At 40.5% G+C, this 27,660-nt stretch overlaps 1 protein-coding gene across 1 annotated transcript in view; it reads left to right on the top strand.

Annotated features, from left to right (window-relative positions):
- Positions 1-27,660, top strand: part of FBXL7 (F-box and leucine rich repeat protein 7) — a 176,060-nt gene that overhangs the window by 144,950 nt on the left and 3,450 nt on the right. The window contains exon 3 of the mRNA XM_083865099.1: positions 22,638-23,249. Within this exon, the coding sequence (XP_083721225.1) occupies positions 22,638-23,249 (612 nt within the window). The remainder of the gene's footprint in view (positions 1-22,637; positions 23,250-27,660) is intronic.

The following is a 27,660-nucleotide window of genomic DNA, read 5'->3' as shown; positions in this document are numbered from 1 at the left end:
ACTTTTCTTTTTGGTTGAAACTGCTGTTTGCAGTGGTTTTGTTTGCCAGCTAACAAGTAACCTTAGCTTTTTCCATATTTTGGCCCTCTGCTCTGAGCTCTCTAAGTGTGCAATGCTGAGCCATGTAATAGGGTTTAGAGGCTTTCTGACCAAAAGGCCATATTATATGGCACAGTAATTGAGTGATTTCTCTTCTTCATCTGTATCTGGTGGAATTTGGGTAAATTCCCCTCTCCAGCTGGACAGCTTAAAACTTGCAGAAGGAGATGCTGGTATCCACACTTTGCAGTCCAGCAGGATTGTTTAAAGCAGTATCAGTGGGAACATTTCCAGGTTAGTCTCTGCAGCACAAAAGACCTACTGTGAGCCAGATCTGTATCCAAGATGTATTCGCATTATGCAAGTATTTCCTGTTCAAGATGACTATTAATCAAACCAGACAACTCTTTTACAGCAAAAGCTTTCTATAAAATTCATATTTAGGACATGGCATAAACTTACTCTGGAAAAATGGCAGTTGATGGTATAAAACAGCAACAACAAAAATTAAAAAACAAACCAAAAAAGAATTTGAGAGAAAAAAGTCTGGTTCTAGAAAATAAAATGGCATTTAGCTCTTCCATGAGCTCATATTTATGCTTTTTATGATTAATTAAGAGAATGAGTCTTAGGAGTCCCTGAGGGAGCTGGAGATGTTTAGCCTGGAGAAATGGAGTCTTATTGTTCTCTTATTGCTCTTTACAACTGCCTGAAAGAAGGTTGTAGCCAGGTGGGGATTGGTCTCTTCTCTCAAGCAACCAGTGAATGGACAAGAGGAAATGGTCTGAAGTTGTACCAGGGGAGGTTTAGAAAAATTTTCTTCATCAAAAGGGTTGTCAGGCACTGGAACAAGCTGCACAGGGAAGTGGAGTCTCCATCCCTGGAGGATTTAAAAGACATGTAGATGTGGTATTTGGAGACATAGTGGACTTGACAGTCTTAGGTTTGTGCTTGAACTTGATGATCCTAGAGATCTTTTCCATCCTAAATGGTTCTGTGATTCTATAGTACTTCATATTTCTGCCTAAAGATAACTGTTCATTTAACCTTAAAAGCAGGTTCTACAAGAAGGGAAACTTATGATTTTATTTCAGAGCTGCATTGTTAAGACTGTAATACATCCTGCAACATGAAAGATAACCTCCTATTGTAACTTTGTCAGTGAGTCCCATTGAAAGATCCGTTTTAATCATATCTGGACATGGAAGCTGTGTTGGGGAGTCTTAGTGACTTTGGCTTATAAACGGAAAAATGTACTTTCAGCCTGTGAGTGTCTGGTGCTTCTGCTTTCTGCACTGAAACATTGAATAATAAAAGTCACCTAAGGGGATGGGTGCCTGGTAACTGGAGAGCAGAACAACCACTGAACTTAAGTCAAAGTTGTTTGAGTCTCTCTCGTCAGAGTTAAGAATCCCTAATTTAGAAAATGCATTTCACTTCTGAAGTATCTTCTGATCAACTTTGTTGAACAAAACAACAGCCACTTTCCTGGAAGGTTTTTCTGTGCTGCCCTTCTGTTCTGTAGTGGCTGTTGGTTGTGCAATGACTCTGCCCTTCTGCATCCTTCCTTGCACCTGCCAGCCCTGTGTTCTCTTCTGTTGACAGTTCTGCAGCACTTGTTTCAAAAATATCTTCCTTTTCAATATATTTTTTTAAAATTCTTTTCCAAGATGAAGCTCAGCTACTCCAGATCTGTCTCATCTTCATCTCCCAGAAGGACTTGTGTGGTTTCACACTTGAAAGGACACTGGAGGATTTCCCCTACATGGGGCATTTCTTACAACAGAACAATTTCAGTGTTACAGTGAGGAGGTGTGTGTCTGAGGAAAAGAGGAGCTACATCACGTGCCTGATTCCTTTCCCTACAGCTGCTGTGGTTTTCCAGGCAAGAAAGCTTTCTTTTCCATGATTTCAAAGGCTCAGTCTAGGTATTGCCTTTGGTAGCAGAGGGCATGGTTTGCACATTCTGGAGAGGAAGAACAGAGGTCCTCAGGGTAATAGCTGCCTGGCTGCAGGCCACAGGGGTGTTCAGGTCTTAGATTCTTGTTGGAGTTACAGGAATGACAGAGCTGGTGTGTGGGATCATTTTTCTGAAACTGTTAAAGGAAGTCCATCTATTCTTGGTACTTGACACCTCTCTGGGAAGCACTGTCAGACAGCCAAGTGTGCTCACTTGCAGAGCTCAAATGTGTCTTATGTTGGCAGTATTAATTATGAACAGAGCAGTCTTACAAAGACATATTTTAGTCTTTTGGAAGATATAGTTTAATCCATTTTCCAGAGATAGCATGTTCTTCTTAAAGCCCCAGCAGTGGGTCTTTACTTTCCATCTCATCTGAACAGACTGCAGAAGGACCAATCCAATGTTCAAACCCTACCTGTTCCAGTGCACAGTGACAGCGAGGTACTTACTATCTGATGTGTACTGTCATTTTTGAATTATTTTTTAAAGCCAAGCCACCTCAACTTTGTAATTAATTTTATAGATGTATAAAAGCAAAAACTTTATCTATTCCTCCAGACAATTCCCTTGCCTAACTTTCATTTGAATTGAAGCAAGTCTTGATCTCCTCCTCCAGCTCCTCCCCCCATCCAATTGTTGTAGCAGAGATTTCCTCTCATTAAGTGAACTTCAGATGGAGCCCACCCTCAAATAAAAATCCAAACATTTTGCTTTGTTTTGGGCAAAGGAGGCAGGGAGGCATGTAAAAGACAGGAGAAAGACAAATAGCCTTTCTAAACAAACAAAGGATAATTGCTCTCATAAATGTGGGTCCTCATAATTTAAGAGCAATAGTTTATACACTTGGTAAGCCTTATAAACAGAGACAGGAGACAAGGGCCAGAGTTGTGTTCAATAAAAGGTCCAACTCAACAAGGCCCTTGATTGTTAAGTTGTGTATTTTGTGAGCCTCTGCCAAGTTTCCTTGCTAGCAGGGCTGTGCTGAGTGCTGATATCTGCACAGGGGAACAAGCTCTGGGAGTTCCTCTGTGGTGTCCCGGGAGTGGGAGGGTGCTGTGACTGAGAGCAGTTAGAGGCAGAACCAAACCATCCCACAGATGGCAACTCTCTGTTGTGGTGGGCAACATGATATTTTGGGCTTGGCAGGTAGAAGGTTCATGTAAAAATCCTGAATCTAGAGTGTGTTTAAAGTACAGTGTATAGAAAATTTACATGTGTCATGTATTGGCCAGTTGGTAGAAACCAGTGATAAAGGCTTTCACCACAGCCTCTAACAATGGTTACCTCCATGGCTTGAGGAAGGCTGGTTAATTTACCTGCTTTGATTTCTCTCTCTCTTTTTAAAATATTTTTTTCATTGATTTTAAAACAGTTAATAAATGAATGTGAAAACAATATTCCTGTTAAACAGACTTCTGTTGTGATTACTGCCTTACTAGGAGAATCCTCACAGCATGTCTCAGCTTGGATATATTCTGTCTTACAGGTAAAAAACTCGAACTGAAAATTTAAACTGTTTCCAATAATGAACCTTAGGGTTGCCAGGCTTTTCACCATTGCATGCAAGAATCTGGTGATTCCACACTGTACATGATGGTGTGTCCAGAGAGTTGTATTTCAAGTCTGCTACCACCTCTAACTTGAGGTGTTAATGAAGTTTTTGTTGTATGATGCATTGGCCTCTTTCCTGAGCACCTCTAATCTGCTTGCTTTTCCTTTACTTTTTTTTTCCGCATTAAACTAGAATGCTTTGTATCTGTGTATTCAGATTTTGTCTGCTGCAGCTACTGTCTGTGATGGTGAAGAAGTAACACCTGGCTCTGGCTGCATGAGCTCTACTACTGGTAGTGGAAAACCAACAACAGATTCCATTTCAGCAACTGTATCTGAACACTCAGAGTAGTAGAGGGACCTTGGGGCAAAGAAAGATGCATGATTGGGTGAGCACAAATATTAGATGTGTTGCAGTATGTCGTGTTCTGTGTGATCTTCATGGGATGCCTAACACAGGTTAGTGACACCATGTGGTTATGCCAATGTGTAATATTCCTGTGAAAAAAGAAATTTTTCTGCCTTTCTGTGAATTTAACTTGCCTTTAATGCTCTGGTACCAGAATGTGCAATTGCAAGGAAGCAGACCTGTTCTGTGACCAGGTTGGGCTTGCTCTCAGGCTGCTGAATGACTCCTGCTGACTAATTAGATGTGTTAGAAGTAAGCTGCCAGTGCTTTGGTGAGGAGCACAGGGGACAGGTAATAATATTGTGCCATGTTCACAGGTAGACTGATGCAGTTTATGCGCCTATCAGCTGCTTTGAGAGCATGGGTGTCTCAAAGTGGCCTGAAGCTCCTTTGGAGCTCTGTTTGTGTCACCAGGAACACCTCAGTGCCAGCTGCAGAGGAGGCTGCTCAGCCCTGCTGCATGCCTAGCTGGTCCATGCTGAAGCTGGAGAGATAGGAGGGTACTCATGGGGAGCATGAAGCCAAGTGGCTGAGATCTCCTGTTCAGCTGTCAAAAGAAGGCAGGCAATTTGCTTTCTCCCAGTGGTGAATCTGTCAGATGCAGCAGTGTCAGGTCTGTTGCTTGAGCTTCTCAACCACCCTGACTCATAAGATTTGTCTAGATGTCAAAATGTGCTGAGGAAAGTCTCAACAATACAGTTGATACAGTGTTTCTTTTGGATACAGTCTTTTAAAAGAAGCAGAATATGAATTTACATCAAGGTTGCCAAGACATCCAACAGCTTCTGAATTCCTTGTATGTTAGTGCAACAGTTATTACGGCTTATTTTAAAATACACAATTAAATATAAACTGAATTTCCTAATCCAGTTTATATTGGTTACAACATAAGAATAAATGTCTGGCTTCATCCGCTGGCTCCACTCATCATTATCTGTATGACATTTTTTTGACATCATATTGTGTAGTGGAGTTATGGGTTTTAGCAGAGTGTGCAAAAAAGGGAGAAGAGTGAAACAGCAGCACTTTTTACACCATCATAGCTGACAACAGCTCAGTGCTCATATCCTCTGAAACCATGGTGCTTCCCATGATTTGGGAAAGAGTCCCATTTCCCCAGCATGTCTCCCACAGCTGCAGCTGTCCCCAGCTCTGGGCCATGCTCCATGTTTTCCACAGTCGGGAGTTCTGGTCCTGCATTGGTGCATCCCCAGGATACATCGTCTCATGGGCTGCACTGGAGCTCACCTGAAGGCTTGGTACAATCCAAAGTCATTCTCATGGTCTATTGTGTCTATGCTTTTGCCACTCTGCTGAAAGGGGAGAATTACTGTTTAATAAAGGAGAATGTGATTTAAAAATTGGTGCAAGTAGCATTACTCTCAGGAAAGTGAGAGGGGCCATTGCCTGGTTGAGTTCCAAGGATGTGCTGAACACACACTAAAAGCTGTTTTCCTTTCAGTGTAAACTTAACTTAAAGTTATAATATCTTGGTGGCTTGTCTTAAAGTTTACAGCTCCATCCAACAGTATCCATCTGTTTTCTGAACAGTGCTATCATGAAGTGTCTCCATTTTAAACAAAGCAGATGAAGCCTCTGCAAGTGCCCTTTATTGTAAAGCTGTATTTTGTGGCTTGCCTGATTAATTTTTAATTAATTTTAACATAATAAGCTGAATTTAACCCAGCTTAAAAATAGTCCTTACAACTGTGCCACTGGGTGCTTGGCTTTATTTCACATTCATCTATTGTAATATGCCAATTCCTGATCTTACATACTTTAACACAAAAAAAAAAAACAAGAAAAGAGAGAAAGTCAGTATTTATTATGGTTTAATTGTGTGATTAGAATATTACTCATAAGGAATTTGATACCTTCTCCTAGAAAAATGTTTTAAATTATTTAATTGCCTTTAATTTGGTTCCCTAATTATATTAGGTGTATATTATTAAGTTTTCCCTGGCACACACTTTTATAAATGAAAGGTGAGCTTTTTATTCAGTCATAGCCACTTCTGTGGTTTCCATTACTTTCCATATTTAGTAAGACAATTCAAAGCTGCTGTTTCATTTCTGGCCATCTGTAATTATAGTAAACTGCCTATAGGTACAGCCAAATGTAGCTATATATGGAAATAATGCACATATATGTATTGAGAAATAATTAGATTATACCAAGGTTGTGATTCCCTGCAGGAGAAACCAGAGTCTGAATCAGCTGCAGTCCTTGCCAAGGCAGAACATGATCCCTCATTGCAGGTGTTCAGCATCTCCCTTTTGCTCCACTACGCAGCACTACCAGTGCTCCACAAATCTACAGTGACATCTAGGTTGCTTTTGGAGTTTGTCCACACCTTTTCTAGGCAATGGCTTGTTGCAGCTGGTTAAACAACACTCTTTAATCCCTAGCTTTATTTTGAAATTCTTGTCAACACCTGATATAAATCAGTTTTCTCATCCTTAAAAGTGTAACAGAAACAAACAACAGCGAGTGATGAATCACATGTGCTGCAGTGGAGTGCTATTCAGTTCACACAGCTTAAACTAAAATTAGGATCAAAGCAGTTAATTAATGGCATGAATTTAATCAGTAGTCAATGAACTGCTTATTTGGGATCATTACCGGTAATGCCACAGATAAATTACAACCCTGAACACTGAATTAATGTTAGTAAGCACTTAGAGAAAACAGATTTAACTAATCCCCAAAAGTTATAGACTCTCTTCCACAAGTACACTCACACACTCTACCAGCTTGTGTGGGTTACAGACTCCCCCCTTTCCCCATCTGAAATGCACCCATATCCTACAGGAGATGTGGGTGCTCTTGCCTCCTGCGATCCAATGCTACTCCCTGCAGCTGGTGGGCATCACCCACGAGCTTGGGTGCACCTCATGAACTGTGGGTCTTTGTCTGCAGCAGCCTGCCTGAAAGCAGGCAGCTCCTGGCCTGACCAGGAAGCTGCTCTGTCTGGTGATGATGATTTTCTTCATTGTTAAGGTGACTGGTTAGAGATGATGTTTTTCATGCATTTTAACATGATCAGTGTTGGGAAGCACATGCTGATTTTATGTGCTTTTTACACATGCACACTACCAGTGATTCACTCACATTTCTGTCTTAAAAGGTGGTGTCCCAGACCATTTGCCAAGGTTGGGCCATGCCATCACCATCTGTTCCTATATCTCACTTCGTTATCATGAGTAACCTTCTGCTGCATTGGCAGGGCATAGAAGCACACTCTCTACCCCTACCTTTGTGGGGTAGGGTGCAAGGCTGCTAAATGCACTTCCAGTGTGATGAGATTGCTTTTTGTTCTTGAGAGTCTGGAGTTTTTCTATAAACAAAAATCTTAATTCCCTTCAAGGAGCAAATATCTGTTCAGAGAAAGGCTGGCAAGGTTGCTGTAGTGTATGCAGACAGATGAGGCTTTGTTGTTTTACAAGGCAATTTGCCTAAGGGGCAGGCTCTGCCAGCTGTAGTCTCAGCTAAAATAACTTATTCTGCCTGAATTGTTCCCCAGATATGGCTTCACTTGCATGAAACTCATTATAGTCAGTAAAGAAGACTCAGTAGCATCACTGGTGAGTGCCGTAGATATAGAAAGTAATGAAGTGACTGCTTCACTGAGGTGTGCAGGAGCCGTGGCTCAGTCCCAAGACAGGCATCCCACATGTGTTTTGGAACAAGGAAGAGCTGGATGGCCATGCCTAATGGTCAGCTCTTGTGGCTAGAGGCATTGTGGCCTCTCTGAAGCCTTTTCTTGTTGTGGTGTTCAAATGGTTTCTGGCTGGTTTATAACATAGCAGATCACTTGGAAATGTATTGTTGCCTTCCAGAGCTTATGAAATAGAAATTGCTAAATCAACAGAGGCCATTCAACATAAAAGCCTTGCAAGTCAAATGTCCCTTCAGCAGCATATGTGTTTGTTACATCATTTCAGTAAACTAAAATCTTTGTAAGATCTTTCCTTAAAAAGGTGGGATGGTGAAGGCCAGGGATTCTTCAGTAAGAGGTGATGCTCCATATGAACTATACAGTCTGTCCTTGCACTCTTCTCTTCAGCCTTGTTGACAGACACCTTTCTGTAAGGTATATGCCAGGTATGTGCCATACTTTTGTGCCAGGATTTGATGAGTTAAGTCACATTCTGACTTTGCAGTGGCAGAATTCAAGTACTGCAAAAGTCACATAAGAAGCAGGTTGGTAGAGAGTTTCTTTTCCATCTCCAGGTTGATGTACAGACATCCCATTCTGGCAGGGAGTGAACAAAAGACCCATTTCCTGTGTTACGGAGATAGTCCTAGGGAGGATTTTAATTCCTGAGATACAAATGGAAGGACTTCAGTGCCCTTGTATAGAGACACCTCTGTAGACATAAGCAGCCACACATGCACTTGTGTCTTTGAAAATGTTCTACTTCAGGGCTTTTACCACCTCTGTTTCCATCCTTATATCATGTCAAAACAGTTGGTCCAAACTGAACAAGAGGGATATCTTGTGATAGACACCTATTCCCACAAACTACAGGGTGATCAGGAATTGGCAACAGATTTTGCTGTCTCCTAGACTGGATTAGATATTAAATAGTGAAAACTTCAACATTTTGTACTAGTTTTTGAATCATCCTCAGGGCTATGGAGGTGTTTTCCTGAATTGTGTGTAATACCAGTAGTATCAGTGCCTTGCACATGGTTCATGTGTTCTGTAAATGGAATTAAAATGATGGAGCAAGTAAATGTCTAACTGGATTATAGCAGATTAGTGGCCCAGTGTTTGTAATCTCATCTCACTTCTTACTTTAGCATTTCTCATAGTGACACTTTTGCAGTGTCATGTCCCTATACATGGTTCATGCTATAAATAGTTACGAATACAACATGAGTGGAGTGTAACTTAGTATGATGAAATGTGGGCAATACTTTCCAGCCAATTACTGATGCTATAAAAGTATCTTTGCCACAAGTAGAACAGAGAGAGGGAACTAACCTGGCAGTGTTTCAGATTTAGTGTGTAGTGAAAAGAGTTGTGATCCTGTCAGATGCTGGCTGCTCTGAACTTACAGTAGCCTCTGGTACTCTGCACATCCTAGGAACTACTTGGCATCCAGGTACTACAGAATCAGCCTCTTCGCTTGTAAATTCGGTGAGCTGGAAAATGTGAAGTCACTACATGCTTCTAAATGTTTCCTAATAAAAATTCTTTTTACCTTCTCATTAAAAGCTTTTAAATGCAACTTCGTGATCTCTCTTTATTAGCTGTGTTCCGTGATTCCAAGTTATACTGAGGAATGCTAGGAAGACTTTTTTTTTTCTTTTTTTTTTCTCTTTTTTTTTGTTTTGTTTTGTTTTGTTTTGTTTGCATTAGTGTTCTGCTTGAAGTCTTGTGCAATTAGGAGGGAGATGATGAAGTAAGTTGCTACTATAATTTCTCCACCTCAAGCCTCAGTACCTAATGGAACTACTGCACAGTGTTAAATGTCTTTTCTACAACCTGAGCCTCATTACATCTACCTTAATTTACATCACACATCCTGTAAACACAAAGTTGTCATCACTCCTTAAATATAGTGGTAGTGGAGCAGTTGGACAGTGCTCTTCTCTCTTTGAAAGATTATAACTTTCCCCTGTGCATCGTGTCCATCAGCCTCACTTCTGAAGCAGGTGTTATAAGGACAGGCGTCAGTTCAAAAGGAAGTGGTCTGAGGGTGAATTCACTAGGATTTCAGTACCAGTTTAGTATTTCTGGTAGTCCCTGTCTCCAAGCTTAGCACAGTGCATTCCACCAAGAAATCTGTAGCCTCAACTCTTTTAAAAGGAGACCACATGCTAATTTTTCTACAGCAAGAAGGAAGAGTGACAGTGGAGTGTGCTGCTCAGGAGTCTCAGAACTGAGGCCGGTGAATGCTGAGTCTCAAACTCAAGTTGTAAGTTACAAGGATGTTTGGTATATTCATTGTCTTGTGAGGAAAAAAAAATCTTGAGGAATTTCACTGAAGTTCAGGACACTTATCAGAGTCTACGTGAGTAGGGTTTTAATATGCTCCTGTGGATATGTGCATTGGAGTGAATTTCATCCTCTTTCCTCTCAAAATGGAGAACAGTCTATATTTTATGTACAGAGCACAAATTCTGTAAAAGTGTGTACTGAAACAACTTAGAAAAATTTGTAGCAAGGGCATTGCTTCTCAGCCCCAAATGTGTATCCATGCCAATGATGAAAATAAGCATCAGTTACTCCTTCATTTTTTCAGCCCCCTGACAAATTCAGTAAGAGATTTACTTCTCTGCTTTAGAAAGACCAGGATGGCAAAAAAATCAGGGCTGGCCGATGATAAAAGGTGGGAGAGTTCTTGGGTCATCCTGTGTAAACAACATCTTAAAGCAGAATTTTCTTCATAGATTGTCTGTGATTCTTCATAGATTCCTCTGTTGTTGTGTTTTGGTTTGTTATTGGGTTTTTTTAAAAATTTTGCTGCTTCCTAGAAAGCTCTAGATATCAATCCTAACCCACTCAGCCTATGCCTTGGCCTATATTGTGTACTGTGTCATAATTTTTAACCCTCAAGTACAATGTTGTCTCTTAGTCAAACTTGGCTACTGCTCCTTCTTACGTAGCTCTGCAAGTACAGTCAGTAATCCTTCCATCACCTCTGTCCTCTATCGACATGCATTGGAGGTCATGGTACATATTAGCATATCCTTTTTGATCTTCAGCTGCGCAGGTCAAGATCACTTAACCTTAACACTCAGAGTTTGGGAATAAGCACATTTATTATGACATTTTCACAAGGATTTGATTTGCTTTAATCGGGCACAGTTTGTTCTTCTGTGCAAGGCCTCAAAAAGAGGAGCGTTGTTAAGTTCAATTGAGTTGGTAAACACAGAATAATTACATTTAGAAAGGACTCCTGTACACCTTCCTGTCAAGTGTATATACATATTCATGAGACCACCCTGGTCTCATGGGAGAGAGGGAACCACCAGACCAGTACCCATTTTCCTTGGGCTTTGTGAAGATAAGGGCCTTTCTCTTCATCTTCCTCTTACTTTGTCAAAATATCTAATATTTTTCAATTCTAAATGCTACTTTTGCTGCTGTCCTGCCTTTAAGTCTACTCCCTGAGATACTGCCATAAGCTGGTGATAATGAAATCTGAAGATAAATGTAAAATTCTATATAGAGCTAGTGATGATGTTTTAAATAATTAGCTTAGGTTAACATGAAACAGACTGAAAGATTTAGATAGTGCCAGAGTTCTTGCTTTGAATAATAACTCAGCAATTGTGTAGACATAAACATCACATTTTCTTTTTATGCACATTGATTTTGAATTAATGAAATCAAAGTGACATTGAAAGAGTCGGTGAATAATTTTGTTTATCTCATTTTGGTAAATTAAAATCATAACGAATTGAAAAGGAATAATTACAGTCAGTTCATATTTTATGCACAATAAAGCAGTTATTTATTGTGGCGTTCAGTAGACTGGGAAGTTATTGAAGTTGCCATAAATACTGAGTGCTGAATTCTTGATTTACTTGCATGTATGTACATCTGATACTCCTCAAATGTCAGAGAACCATATGCTGTTGCGTATAAAAAGTGATCTGCAATTTATACAGCACGAGTCACAGACACAGCAATTGGGACCTCAGACGGCAGGGCTGGGTTTCAGGGGGTGGCTAATGCCCTCTGAATGCTTTTGCAGTCATGAGTACCATCTGTTTTGACACAGTCTGGGGCTGCTTCACACTGGTGGTCAGGAATCCATGTAACTTAGTGCAGTTGGGCTTGAGCCAGTTACATTTTTCTAGTGGAAGAAAGCTGCCAGTGGCCATGTCTCTTTCCCAGCTTAACTCCCAAATTTCCCATAAACAAAAATTTAATCCTTGTGGTTCTGAGTAAGCACTACGTGCTTGCTCAGTGTGTTGCTGTGTGTGTGTTGTGTGTGTTTGTAACAAGAGGGGACTGCTCACTGTCACTCAAGGGCTCTCATAACGTGACGTGTTTATTATGAAAAAGCCTTGGTTTATGTATCTTTGTTGGACAGATGCTGGATAAGTTAGATTGAGCTAGTGTTGTGGGTTTCTGCTTTGGAGGCCTATGTTTCTTTTCTTTCATCCTCTCCAGAGTATTCCTGTCACCCAGGTCCCAAAGGTGATTTGTTGGGGAATTGGCTCTGACCAGCTCTTTGCTGAGTGCATTCCTTTGTCTGTACATGTAGTGGCAACACTGTGGGTTTGTAAGAAATGCAAAAATGGGGATTAAGTGAATTTTTCTACCATTGCTTCAAAAATGCCCTGGAGACCAGCTTTGTTTTTCTCAGTTTGGCCATGGGTCAGAAGGGAGGAGGGATACAACCCTAGAAACGAGGTATTTGCCCTCAAAACATGAGAGTCCTTGCCAGGATGCTAGCAGGTGCTTTTGAAGGAATCTCATTCCTAGAAAACAAAATAAACTTTGAAAACTGAGGTGTAAGTGGATCTGAGCTGATCAGGTGCAGGTGTTGCAGGTCAGCCTTTAGTTACACTGATTTTCTGTAATCCATGGGCATCCTACAAATGGATGCAGGCAGGGCTCCTAGTCTGCAAAAGCTTTAGTCTGGGAGTGAACATATCTCCTTTGTAAAGTCAGGAAAACTGTTACTGCCTCGATGAAATTCTACAGGACTGAAAAGAGCCCACCAAACTCACCCTGGAGTGAGCAGTGACTTATTAAGCACTGGTAGCTTATTAAGCAGTTTTTATAAATGAAGGTTATGTTCTCTTGTCTGTTGGCAGCATTTTTTGTTGTTGTTTCCTTATCACTCACTGGTAGTTTAGCTGGTAGGGGGATGTGTCTGCTGCTCTGACTCACAACTCATCAGCTGGGACACCAAGTGGGCACTTGCAGGTACCTCATGGACAATCCATAACAAGTTGGGCTGAGCCAAGCTGAGTTGGGATTGGCTTTACCGATTGGATTTTGAGTTTGTTTTCTTATTTTTAATCTAGATGCTTCTTCTTGTGCTGTGTACAACAACTCTGTCTTATAATTTGCAGATTTATCCTTTCCAAATTTTATCATTTTAGGAAGGTTATTTGTACTATTCTAAATTGCATTGATTTAATGCATCATTAGCATCTGAAGAGGCACTATTTACATGTGGAGACAGGACAAGGGGAAATGGCTTCAAAATGCAAAAAGAGTAGGTTTAGATTACATATATGGAAGAAATTCTTTACTGTGAGGGTAATGAGGCAATGGAACAGGTTGCCCAGAGAAGTTGTAGGTGTTCCATCCCTAGAAGTGTTCAAAGCCAGGTTGGATGGCAATCTGTTCTACTAGTTGTCCCTGCCCACAGCAGGAGGATTGGATCTAGATTATCTTTAAGGTCCCATTCAACCCATCAGCATTCTATGATTCTGTAATCTAAACTTGAGTGATAGGAGAAAAGCACAATTTCATGGCTTTAAATCTCGCATTACTGTTTATCCTTCTGCTTACCCTTTGTTTCTCCAGTTTTGAAGGTCAAATCCTGGATTTCCTGTTAATTCGAAAGTCAGTAATTTTTGAGAGCTGCATCTTTTTAAAATGCCAACAGTTGATCATGAAAAACAATGTTCTTTTACACAAATAATTTGTTTATGGTGAATTTGCTGGAAACAGCCATTCTTGGGGGAATTATTTGTCTACTGCTGCATTTGCTACCAACTGGATGGAAGTCCTCTTGATTACACAACAAAGTGATTATATTGTCAACTTTTCTCAGAGGCAAGCATTCCTCTGCTTTGTATATTATTTTCTCTTTAGAGTCACACACACCTACCAGAACTATGCTTCAGAGTTCTGCAGGTCCCCATGGTTTTCATCCAATGTGAACTGGGGATTTTAAAAATATTTCTCTTCCATAAGTTTATTCCAGCAACTTGTCTTGAAGTTTTATAATAATGTGTCACTCCAGGACATAATGTAAACTGATACATATTTTATTCCAAATTTTCCCATTTTGGAAAGGTGAAATAGTGGAACAGCTACAGTTGTCCAGAGCAGCTGACTGGATTTCTGCATTTTGAAGTTGAGACCCCTTAAGCAGTTGTTCCAGTTTTCTATATAAATTGCAAAGATACATTTGCATCAACACAAACTGAATGTTTATCATTCAAAGACAGAGTAGGATCTGTTTGTTCTGTCTCAGAGTTATTCTAAGTGACTGGCTCTGGCCATTTATATGTAGCTTGAGAACCACTATCAAGCAGTGTGCACTTATCTTCTTTACATTTATGTAAACGGATATTAAATGAAAAATAAAGAACAATAGATTTAAAAATTGGAACACAGTAATGTACATGTTGTCCAGTCAGGTGGAGAAATGTTTTACCTGACAAAATTTGGACCTTGGAGCATGTTAGAGTAACTCAAAGGAAAGGCAGGTTATAGTTGTAAGCCTGTTTCACTGAAACAAGTCATTCTCTGGATAAATTGAGAAGGGGTTTTTTTATACACCAGGATGATGTTCCTGGGTTATTTAAGGCTGTCAGACTTATCAGGAGAAGAGAGAGAGATGATGGCAGGATTTTTAGTATGATTTGAAGTTAAGCAAACTTCCTATCTTTTTGTTGACTTATTTAAACCTATATATAGGAGTAAATTGAAGATGCTTATTTTAAAGCATCTTGCAAAATTATTATTTTAATTTTAACTACATTTGGTTTGCACATTTCAGAGCAGTGCATTGAACCACATGGATCCCCATAGGTGTGATAATCCTGAAAATGGGGGATGATGAAATGCAACGTGTCTGGACCATTGATAATCCAGCCCTGAAAATCCAGCAGGGCACAGGATACCTCTCCTCAAAGTGGTATGGAATAGTCTGGGAGATGATAACTCATGATTTGGAGGAGGTAGACAGGGGCTCCTTCTGACAAGTGGGTTTATCTACATTAGCATTTTTGTTCAAGTCCAAAGGTCACTTTTGAAATACCTCTCCTTCTTCCTCTGTTTTAGTAACCACCAAAAGGTATATGAACCAGTTATACTCAGGAAAAACTAAAGCAAAAAAATATGTTCTGGCAATACACCTAAAGCACCAAAGGCAACCCCTACTGAGCATTCAGGGTTGGGGATTAAATTGAATATTGGCAAAAAAAATAGCAACCACTTCACAGGCCTGTGGATGTTGGGTTTTCAGCAATATTAGTTTTGCTCCACAGAACTCCTCTTTCTGGGCTACACTCCTTGCTAATGTCAATATAAACTAGCTCAGCTGGAGGAGCTCCCTGGCATACCATAGAGTTGGGAGAGCATCTGACCTGAAGGATTTAAATAGAGCTTGTACTTAAGCACGTGTGGAATTCATTTTGAGATACTTATTTATTGAACATGGAAAAAATGCACCTTCCAATCCATCTCTGTGTAATTCTCTGTGAAACACTTTCCTCAAAGCTGGTGTGCTAGTATCATCAGTGGTACTGAAGGCTAAATTAAGATGCTTTGACTTCCTAAACTAAGAATGAATTACCTTTTACTTTTCCTCTCCCTCTTTGTATTTTTAGCTCTGTTCAAAAATATGGCGATAAAATGAATTCCTGCCAAGTGGCAGGGGACAAAGTCAGTAGGGGGGAAATTAGTTCCAGCTTTTGACAAATACATTGTAAGGAAGAATTATTTGCTTAATAAAACTGTAATGATTACTTCACTTGCAATGCTGTTTGACTTTAAGCATCTATTGTGAGTATGCCAGGAATGCAAGATCAGGTCTCCAAATGTATGTAGAGGAGTTTATAGGCTAAAGAAAACTGGAGCTCAACATCACAGGGAAGTTACACCGGTATAATCCAATGTGTAAAGTGTCACACAGAAACTACTGTGAAATGGCTACAAATTTTAGTTAACACAACCCTCTTCCAAAATGCCTCTGCTCTTATACAACAGGAACAGTTTATTATTACATTCTGAAGGAGGTTTTTAAAAACCATAAAAGGTTATTTCAAGTTCTGTGGAACTGTTCCTTCCAAGACCATGTGGATGTGATTACTTTGTGAGCTCCAAAGTTGCTTATTCTTACACTGACAAATCGAGCTCTGGTCTTTGCTCTCAAAATGAGAATTGTATGACTGACAGGATCTTACAGGATAAAGAATTACTTTTCACCTTTGCCAGTGTTTTTGTTCCTTTTACCTCAGTTTTCCATGTAATTTTCTATTTTGGCAAAAATAAATTGTCTGGTGAGAGGGAAGCAGTAACTGTAGCATATCTCAGGTTTATTTTGGCTTTTGCATGTGTGTATTGGAAACAAGCAGGTGAAATATGGAGTAAACAAAATCACAATAAGATGGGCACTGAAGGGGAATAGTATTTTGTGTAATTATCACTGAATATTTGTCAACTGTGATGGTGTTTCAGAAAGAACCCTTTGGAAATCACAGAATAGGCTGATTTGGAAGGGACCCACAAGTACCATTGAGTCCAGCTCTGGAGTGAATGGCCCACAGAGGGATTAAACCCACAACATTAGTGTTATCTGCACCATGCTCTGACCAACTGAGCTGGTCTCATCTCTGATGGCTTATAATATTTGTTAGCAGGTTGCCAGACTTTCCATTTCTCTCTAGGAACCATCTTTTTCAATTGAACTGAGACACAAAATTACCAATATCTGGAGAAATGGGTTAAAATTTACGGCTCTGGAGCGGCAAGGTATTTGGAAAACTGAAAACTAACAACACACATTGAGAAGGTTGCTCAGTACTCAAAATACTCTTGAAAAAGTAGATCGAGGAGAGAGAAAGCATAGCATTGTCTGAGGAGACAGGTGTAGGGTAGATTAATGGATTCTATAAACACAGATGAGAAAAATAAATGTTTAGGCCTGTATGGCACATGGGAATCCCACCATTATCTTGAGTCACATAGTGAAAATGCATCAGCCTTCTGAGACTGTTGAAACCTGGAAGGTTGAAAATGTGGTTTCCATTAAATATGGGTGCAAAGGACTCCATTTTCACCCCTGCTGGTGAGGTTGGGTGGTGCATGGTGCTCAGCTTGGAGCATTGCACTTTAAGAGAAAAACACACAGATAGGAGAAAATGTAAAAGAAAAGGTAGAAGAACTGGTAATTTTAGTAACATGACTAATAAAAAGAAAGGCAAATGCATATAAGAAATCCTTACAGGGAGAGTGAAGACCTCACATTCTTCACAAGCACAAGAAGGAGGGTAAGAAACAGCTTCCTATATGGGCCAAATAAGAAGAAAAGCTTAGAAACTTGATACAGTGACAACACTGGAACAGGCACCTCAGTGAGCTGACTAGTAACTGCCTTTAGCAGTTAAAAACAGGGCAGACATGCTCATGAGGGATGGTTTAGATGTACTTAGTGTTCTTGGAGAGAGATGAGAGCTCATCCAATTCTTTCTGTATGTTCTTCATCATAAAAGGCTGCAAAATCATGTAGGTATCTCCACTGGGCAACCCTTTTCTTCTGGCATTCTTGACTGCTGCAGCCCCACACAAGTTTGCATGTGAGTTTTGTTCCAGCTGCCTTTTTGCTATCTCAGAGTCTCCAATTCCTCCCAGCCTCCTGGGACTGGGAGGAACTGAGGTCAGTAGGGTAACTTATTCTGAGAGAAATGCCTGAGGGTGTTTGCCATGTGGAAGACTTTTTTTTTTTTTTTTTTTTTTTTTTTTTTTTTTTTTTTTTCTCCTTTTTTCTTTTTTGTAGGTATCACTGTTTCTGGAACTTAGTCCATACCCAGGGTCTTGGAAAGAAAATGGCTATGTTATACCCTGCTGTCCTAGCTACCTCATTTTCCTACTCTCATCTAAGGGCACAGAGCCATATTTGAAATCTGCCTGTCAAATTCACAAGGCTCTCCTTGAATCAGCCCACACTGAATCCCCTGTAGAAGCCTCTGTTCCCCTTTGCACTGTTGATTGGAGCTGCTACAACCATTAAGTTCCCATTTTCCCCAGTCCCTGGAAAAGGAGTACTTACTTGGCATGCCTGAGGTTGATGGTACTGTGGTAAAAATGTGAAGTCTATACGCATGTTGCACTTAGTAAAATATGTAATATCTACACAATGCTTACTGAAGAGATGCTAAGTCAGTGAGGTTTTGGCACTCGTAAATGCTTCTTGTGCACATTGCTCTGCAGCTAATATTTACAAAAATGGCAATTGCTTTTTATTTTTCTCAGCTATACTGACTTTGTCAGAGCTTGAACGCAGTTTGGTTTACTTCTTGACTTAGTTTTGCTAAAAACATCAGTGGGGACAGATCACCATGGAGAATCCTTTTCAGTTGTCAGATAAGAATCTGAAGTTTGATTGACATTTGCAAAATTTTCAGTTTAATTTTGTTAGCTTGAAGAACTCAGTATAGTATTAATTTCAAAAAAGACTCGTTAATAATACCGTAGTGGAAGGTGTGGATGAATGGAGTCATGCCTTAAACATGGAAAATGGTTAAATCTTAAAAAGTCCATGCTGGGATCCAAACATCGAGTCTCCCTTGTTAGTGTGTGTTGCTGGAGTAATGGAAATACAACGTTGTTTCTCTCTCTGGTTCTGAAATCAGAGACTGCATATTATTGTCAATGCCAAAAGGAATGGAAACTAGATCTTGGCTTAAATCTTATATATTTAAAGGTTTTTTATTCCCAGATGTATGTGTTAATTGGGAAACAAACTGGGGTGAAAGAATCCTTTGAAATAAACCAGATTCCTAGCGGAATAAGAAAACTCCCTCTAGTGCATGTTCTCCCTCTGTGTCAGCTTTTATGGTTCTGTTTCTGGCACGCATCTTTTGAGATTTCTTTAAAGATTGTTAAGAAATTTTGTCTTACATCAACAAACAACTTTCAGAGCTTGATCAAAGCTTTAATAAAAGGCATCTTACACAGAAGATTGGAAGCAAAGGGGCAAAAGAAGTTGTAGGGAGGGAAGTGCAGGGCTGCTTTCTAATTTGCTTTTACTTTCTAAGATCACCAAAATTTAAGTTGCATTTCTGCCTTGTAAACAATTGAGTTTACAAGAGAAATGCTTGCATAGGGCATGTGTGTGTTTAAAGATGTGTATTGAGAACGTAATGAGCAACTTCATTTATAATTTTGCAGGGTTGTTTTTATTAATGTTGCTGTCATTAAGTTACTCTTTCTCAGACTGCCCCAGCCTGTTGGCTAGCACTCAATAAACGGTGAAGAACGAAATTTGGAGGAAACTCCTGAAGGTTGAGATAGTGCTATAGGAAGCCCCTCCCAACAACATTAGAAAAGTCTGGAAAATGTACAGTAGACCAAGTGTTTTGCTGAAGTTTTAAATGCTAGCAAAAAGCTTTCCAAGTTTTTCCTGGCAATAAGGCTCCTGGACTCACCTGCTATTTTTTTTGTTTTGTTTTGTTTCCCCTTAGGGGTGTACAGTGAACAGTAAGCAGGAATACCTCTGTGTGGAGTTCAGCTGAGCTACCAGCAAAATTCCTGCCTGAGAGCATATTGCATTACGGGCTCAGCAGAGCAGTAATGTGCTCGCAATTCCCTTTTTTAAACACAATAACAAGACTACAGTCTTTTTCCACAGGACTTTGTGGAGGGGAAACATGGTGCATGTGTATGTGTCTGTCTGGAAGTACATGCCCCGAGGATGGAGGGACCAAGTTTCACATGATGCACCTTTAGGACTGAAGGGAAAGGAAATACAGGATGCACATCTGGAACTGCCATACTAATGAGAGAATTAAGAGAGCACAAAGCACGGAGCATACACATAAACCAGAGGGTCAGGCCTTTCTTAGCTCGAAGTCTAAGTTAAAAAACATATATTTGTAATTAATTACGCATCCAGAATGTCTGAGGTATTGATTATTCACGGTGCCCAGGAGTGATGAAGGAATGCCACTTCTGATCCAAAAGCAGTGGAGATTAGCCGTATTAGCTTGGAGCATTGCTCAGCAGGGGAAGGGGGGAGAATCATGGAGTATGAAAACCTTTTTTATGCTTAGGCAGAAAAAGAAACTAATGAAGACTGTAGCCCTACAGAAATTTTAAGGTGTTTTTAATGATAAATGGCTAAAAAGATATGTTTTCCAAATATGCTGTATCTTACAGAAGGTACTCATTCCCCAGGACTGAAAAATAGTTTAAAGATTATTTTAATAATTTAAACTTTTTACTTTTGATTGTGATTCTATTTTGTGGACTAGAAACAAGTATTTGTTCTGTGGGTTTTTTTTATTTATGTCATTTTGTTTTCCTTTTTGTTCTGGTTTGTGTAAAACAAACAACCAACAATCAACCAAGGAAAAGGCCCAAAGGAAATGGAAAAGTAAAAAGAAAGGAATTGATGATATCAAATACATGTAATAGTAGAAGATGCATCCAGCACTTGGAAAAAACTGTATATTCTTTTATATTAGAAACATTATTTTATTAAAATCTCAAAAAAGGAGCAAAAAGTAAAGGCTTTGCCCCATATTCTGCACATGTTTAGCTTCAGGCACTGTCACTGGTTTTGGTGATAATGTGAGGGAGGTCAAACATATGGTAAGTCCTTGCAAAAATTAATCTCATGGACTGTTGCCTAAGAGGCCTGTGGAGTCAGTGCTTGTCTGCAGGAGCCTGGCTGCTGCTGGTTGGATTTTTCTCTCCAGCTGTAAATCTCATTTTTAAAATACCAGCGTATACCAGATGCTTACAAATAACACTCCTCAATGCAATTATTTGCAATAGCTGCCAGGGGGGTATTAGGAGGTTTCAAAGGGACCAGGGTGTCTGCAAAACCCACTCAGCATGAAGATACTGTTCTTGCTCATAAATACACAAATCCCTGTCCTGTTAGGACCACATAGGCATAGCACGGACTCAGAAGCCTTGGGGGAAATGTTCTTTCCTTTCATTTGCTGAAACAGTGAGTTTCTAAGTAAAACAAGATGCAGAAGAGGAAGAGGGAAGAAACTGGGTAGTATAGGTTTTTCCTCCACCATGTGAGAAGATGATTTTGATCTCTCTGCAACTCAGCTAGGTGATCTTGAGCAAGCCATTGGATTTTGTGTCTTGGGTTCTTCAGCTGAATATTTGTGCCTCTTTCCCTTGCAGACACACTGTGAAAATACAGGCCTGTGGTTGCTGTTGTAGGTAGTGAGATCAGAGCAGGCCTGTGCTGGGCAAAGTAAAAGCTTGACAGGGAAGTTTATGTGTAATGATCAAATTCACCAAAAATGTACTTAATTTAAAAACTCTGCCCAGATCCAGGTGTGGACATGTTTGTTGAATGCATTTCTGGCTGTATCTTGCTTAGCCCTTATCTGTGCTGTCAGAGTCACACAGTTGCAGAGTCAGTGTTGCTTAAGGGACTGCCTTTGTATACTTCCCTGAAAGGCCTGAACATTGATATGATGGCAAGAGATGTGATGTGGAGAAAAGCTTGGTCCTCTAAAAGCATCGTCTGTCTGTGGAACTTGTTATTCTAACCACTAAATCGTGGTTACTGTGTTCATTTCTGGGTGGAGCTTTCCTTTATAAAGAATTTCTCTTGAGGTCAGTACTGAGGTGGAGGGAGTGTGCTCAGCAGCAGCATGCATCTCTCATACACTGGTTGTATATTGAGTAGCATACTGCTAAAATATCTTCTGAGTCTCTAAATGTATTGCCCATGGCATTTGCTTGACTATCAAAGTTATACCTTAGTTGTCTTCTGGTGTTTTACTTGGTTTGCTTGGAGAAACTGGGAGCAGGAATGGAAATTACTTGTAGGCAATATCAGCAAACAGGGAAAACAGTTGGAATGATCTTACAGCAAAGGTAACCTTTCTTAGTAGCAAAATAACTCAATTTTTGTGTCTGATTTTTGCCAATAAAATGAACTAAAGAAGGTAAAGAAGTAGCAAATTGTTTTGGGGAGGGGAGTTGAGTTGACTGCTTCCAGTGTGACAAATAGCCCTAGCAATAAGTCTGTAAATATTGTATAACAATTCTCCAACAAGTTTCCAGGCATGCTGTTTCTTCATCTGTTATTTTTCTGGGCTTTTTTTTTTTTTTTTTTTTTTTCTTCCAATCCAACTGAAGTTCACTTTAGTCCATTGGAAAGGAGTGTTTTCTGTGTGCACATGAAGAACTAATCACTGGGCTCTTGGTTGAACTGAGTTTCAGTTTGCATAACTGAAAAATTAGCTTCTCTGATGACACACTGAAAATAAGTGTATGGAGTTGAGCTTTTCCTGTCTGCCTATACCTGGTGAAGGAAGCAGTATTTGCCTTGTGTCCTCTTTTTTTGCTTCCTGCTGAATGGCTGAAGGAGCTGAGAGGTAAAGGACCACAGCATTCTCTGCCCCTAAGAGCTCACAGCTGTGCCAAGGTTATGGACAGTTACTTTCTGCCAAAAAAAGCCTGTGACTCGAACATAATAATTCCTTACAGTGTTTAATTAATAGTATAAAGAATTAAAATCCTTGGATTTTAAAAAATCCTTCCTCTGCTGTCTCCTCTTCAGGACTTGGAACTGCATCATCTCCTTTGCTGACATGGCTTCTGAAATACGTTTTCTCACTCTGACTGGCAGAAGTGACTGCTTAACCCCCAGGAAACCCCCAAAGACCATCACACTGCATTGGCAAATGGGCTAGCAGGGTGCTGTGCTGTGCAGAGGGTTCTGTGTCCGTCCAGTGCTCATTGAAATTGTGTGTTCTCTCTTCCAGATTCCGACCTGAGCATGCGCACGCTCAGCACACCCAGTCCAGCATTAATATTTCCTCCGAATTCCCCTGGGTTCCAAAATGGCAGAGGTTCGTCGACATCTTCGTCCTCAGTCACTGGGGAGACCGTGGCCATGGTCCATTCGCCGCCTCCCACCCGTCTCACCCACCCTCTCATCCGCCTGGCATCCAAGCACCAGAAGGAGCAGGCCCACATAGACCGGCTGCCCGACCACTCCATGATCCAGATCTTCTCCTTCCTGCCCACCAACCAGCTGTGCCGCTGTGCCCGCGTGTGCCGCCGCTGGTACAACCTGGCCTGGGACCCGCGCCTTTGGAGGACTATTCGCCTGACCGGCGAGACAATCAACGTGGACAGGGCTCTCAAAGTGCTGACCCGCAGGCTTTGTCAGGATACTCCCAACGTATGTCTCATGTTGGAGACGGTAATTGTTAGTGGCTGCAGGCGGCTCACAGACAGAGGACTCTACACCATTGCCCAGTGCTGCCCAGAACTGCGGAGGCTGGAGGTGTCGGGCTGTTACAACATCTCCAATGAGGCAGTCTTTGATGTCGTGTCACTGTGCCCAAACCTGGAACACCTGGATGTGTCAGGTAACAGGGAATCTTCCAATACAGACGCTTCTGATGTTTGTCAAACTCCATAACTGCACGCTTATCTTTTCTGTGTTGTCTTCCAAAGTAGGAATGCCTGTCTCCTAACAGAGCACCTGTGAGACAGGCACCACTAAAATCTCAGTGCCCCTAATGCCAGCAGCACCTCTGGTGGGGGCCAAGCCTTTTACAAAAGAAGTGAGCTAGCAGAGATGGCCTGTTCAAATGCCACAAGAAGTTATTACAGATTTTTCCACAAAGCACCCATAGAAGGGGCCGTGATGCAGTCAGTGCTACATCATGTGGTGAAGCCTAGATACTTCAGCAAAATTTGTTTTATCTTTTTCACACACATATATAGGTAGATTATATATAGGTAATGGATACATCTGTAGTCTGGTAAGTGACTTGAGGAGGAGTTCAGAGTAAGTGCTAGGCTTTGTTTCTGGGTAATAATATTAGTTGTCATCCCTAGCTAAACTTCAAGGTCCCTGTGTTTCCAGTGCTATTTTAACAAGACTTAGCCAGCTTGAACTTTTTTCTCTTTTCTTCCATTTTTTTTCTTTTTTTTTTTTTTTTAACTGCCATTGCAGCTGTTTAGATCAGCAGAAATGTTTTAGACAATTTTCTTCAAGCCTGCTCTGGGGATACAAGATTTTTCCCAAGGTCAGCTGCATAGAATTTCCTCTCTGCAAATAGGTTGGCACTTAATGGAAAGGATGCAGCCAAGCAGAGCACTGAAGTAAATTTGCTGCTCAACATTTACTTTGTGATCTCATCTGTTATCAGTCTAATGCCATCATAAATCAGCCATACCAGATTTGCCATTGCAGAGGCACCAGTGGCAACAAGCAAGATGAAGACAGGGGATTAAACAACAGGGGATAGAAGATGATACTATTGAGTCACTTGCACCAGGTTTTTTTTTCCAAGGCTACCTATCTGGTGTACACTGATTTGCATTCTTTTCTCTGCCTTTTTATTTTTTTAAGCTGATTTATCCAACTCTCTCACCCCATTCCTAGGATGGCAGAATGTCATAGAAGGCATAAAAAAATATCAATAAATCAGAATTATGCCCTTTTTGTGATTGCTTTCTGAAACCACAAGGTAATAAGGAGTGTATGCAACTCCACAGGACTCTATTTACAGTGACCTTGTATATTAATTACTTGTTGTTGGTACACACTGACATTAGTTCTGGATTACTAATCACACATTCAGGTTGAAGCATCTCCAGTGCCAGGAGAAAATGTATGTACCTGTATGATTTAGACCTAGAGCTTTGAAGCTCACACCCTGAGTGTACCTGGGGGCTTATAGGTGATTCAAAAAGCTGTGGTCCACAGTTCTTATTTATGGATGTGCTGTAGAACAAAGGTGACTTTTTCAAAGGCAGGGAAAAGATGATACTAGGTCTTGAAATAGATTCTTTTGAGGTCTGCCATAATTTTTGGTTTTCCCAACCCTCTTACTCTCAGACCCAGAAGGTAATGTCTGTACTTAAGAGCTCATCAGTTTGGTATAAAGTGTGCAGGGTGCAAATAAAACACCTGTTTCCTTCAATTTTGTCTCATCAATGAGATAGGAAAGTAATTTTAATTTTTTTTCCTAAGTTCGTCATTCTCTTTGGAGCATGTGAGGGAAAAATCCTGCTTTTGAATATGCTCAGAAGTCAGGGTGTTTGGGTTTGGATATTGCTTTTGCTGCATGTACCATGTGAATTGAGGATAATCAGTCTCTGGGCTCTTGTTTTGAGTCCACTTCGTTCATTCTGATGTGGGTAATTTTGGAGCATGTTTTGGAAAGAAGATTCTATTTTCCCCTGCTTCTCTCTGTAGTTATGAGGACAAGGCTTGCACCTACATGCTCAAAGAATTCTCAGGACTGAAGTGTTTCACTGGTTTGGTCCCATACTGAGCAAGAGGACGTGAGGGTGTGTATTGGGGGGTGATACTAGTTGCTAGTTAATTAAACCCCAGTTCACATTTGTACATCTAGCTGAATCCTTTTCACCCCTGGATGACTACTTGGAAGCAAAAACTTACCAAAATCTTTAATGTCAAAACCAGATGTTTGTATTAACTTTAGGAGCTTTCCACAATGTAAGTTCTGTCACTGTCAGCATTCGCTTTGTGGGCAGGTCTGAGATATTGCTAGAAGTTGGTTGAGCTTGACTGCAAGTTATTATCTAACACTCTAACCAATATGTTTTTCAGTCTGTTTGGACGCTACTCCTCCCTTTTAGAAATCAGTTATACTTACTTTATGGAAAATCCTGTTACAAGAGCTTTATTTTTACATTTTGTATTATTTAGGACAGAAAAATTGTTGCGGACCCAGGAACCTGTCACTCTGCCTAAAAATCAGTCAGTTCTATATCAGAGTGGACTCTTTTCTGATGAAACAGTTTTGAATATCCTTCCCATGAAATGTTTTACAGTGTAGCCAAAGTAACTAGACATGGCAATGCTGAGCTTGACTAAACAGTGATCACACAACTGATATATGTGACTCCAGCCCTGCTGTGAGACTTCTGACCCATTCACATTCTAATTATGGTCATTAAGCCTTCTTGGACTCTCAGCAGGCAAAATGTTCTCCTTGGCCTTGTGGAGGAGATCATTCTCACTAAGCCAGATTTAAAATTGAATCCTGGTCAGAATATAAAATATCCAGATTGACTTCTTAATCCAGCAACCTCAGCAATCAGACAAATGCAACAGCAGCAGCTACATCAGGTGCAGCAGAACTCTGCCTAGGTGCCAACTTCTTCTGTGAAACTCCTTTCATGCATTTTGTATCACCTACTTCAAAGAATGTACTAGAGGTGAATTTTTTACACCATTAGTATTGTATTTCTTCCCTTTAGAAAAATCCTTTGTGTTACTGGATGTGTATATAGTACATACTTGAAGGCAAAAGTATTTCCAGAGATTGCTCCAGAGCATAGACGGATCTGAAACAGTCTGAAGAGAAAATAGTATTCAGTTTTAAGATGTTTGTTGAACAGAGTGTTATACTTCAAGGTCCTGCTTCTGCATGACCTGTGGGCAATTTGCCCATTTAATTGTGGGAGACCTAAGATAGACCTTGCATCTGTTCAACTAAATTTGAAACCCAAGTTAAAGATCCAGCATAAATTTAAATTATGAATGTAGGAATGTAGGTGCAGGTGACAAAGCGTTTCAAGTCCATATCCCACACTTCTTACAGCATTTGTGTGAGTCCACATGGTTATCTCAAGTGATTTTTTTCCTTTTTGCTTTTAAGAACTGAAGCATATTCATACCTTCCACTAAGCCTCTGAATGATAACCTCTAATAGCGAGTGATAGAGCTTTGGGTCATGAAAGTTTTTGAAGCAGTCTCCATACATCATCATGCTCTTTAATTCCACACTACACTATTTCTGCAGGGTTTCTGATACATGGAGCTCCAAGGTCATAGTTTTTTATAAGTAATTTCATACTGCTTAGCCAGTGTTCCAGCAATATAGAAAAGGTCTTTTTATTTCTACCTGGGGGCATAACCTGCAGAATTTCTCTGAGTAGTCGTTTATGGCTAAAACTGTTGGGCCTTAATCACTAATGGGTAAACTCTCCCTTCTTGCAGCTGTTTCTAGCTATGCTAATACAAAGTGCCCAGCTGAACTTGGCACAGCTTAAGAATTTCCCTAAGAAGCACGAGACTGCCAGTTTGCAGTGCAGCAGAAACCACACTTTCCAAAAAAAGCTTTTACTCTCCACTATGCAATGAGTGGAGGTTAAAAATGGGGAAAGTCTGTGTGTGTTTTCCCCTTTAATCTAGTTCTTTGTCTTTCCTTGCAAAGTCTGATGTTTCTCCTCTAGTCTAGTTACCTCCATTCATGGCCAGACTTTCTCATTGGACACAATCCTTTTCTTTGTCTGTTTGTATCCTCACATGCCCTTACCAGTCTGTTGGCTCCTACAATTCTCCCCATTCTCCTTAGGTTATCCAAATCTCCACCCTTCTGCAAGCACACAGTTGTGCCATAGTTTTGCATCCTTCCCACACTGCAGGCTTGGGGCTGGATTCACATCTGTTCTCCAAATGCTTGGGGCAGGGAAGGGGGGGAAAGGGAGCAGGGTTGTGTTTTCTATAATGAGTTTGGATGGTGAAAGAGCCTCTGATGTTGGTTTGCAAATTCAGGCAGTCAGCAATGAGACTGATCAAAAAACTGCATTGGTTGTCACGTAGAATCCTTTTCTCTAACTGTCACTGGGTTTATATTGCAGTAGGCTGTCCCCAGATAGACCCAGGGCCACCATTTTACATTTGGGATATGGACAAAATCAATCCATTGCTTTCCAGGGCTCACAATCTCAAAGCAACCTCACTGACTCCACTGGAGTTTCTTGTTTCCTCTGGTGTGGGGACTCCACACAGCA

This window comes from Zosterops lateralis, assembly GCF_965231275.1.
Source record: "Zosterops lateralis genome assembly, chromosome: 1".
Classification (NCBI taxonomy): domain Eukaryota; kingdom Metazoa; phylum Chordata; class Aves; order Passeriformes; family Zosteropidae; genus Zosterops; species Zosterops lateralis.
The sequence above is the reverse complement of the archived record's forward strand: the minus strand, read 5'-3'. Positions and strand labels throughout refer to the sequence as shown.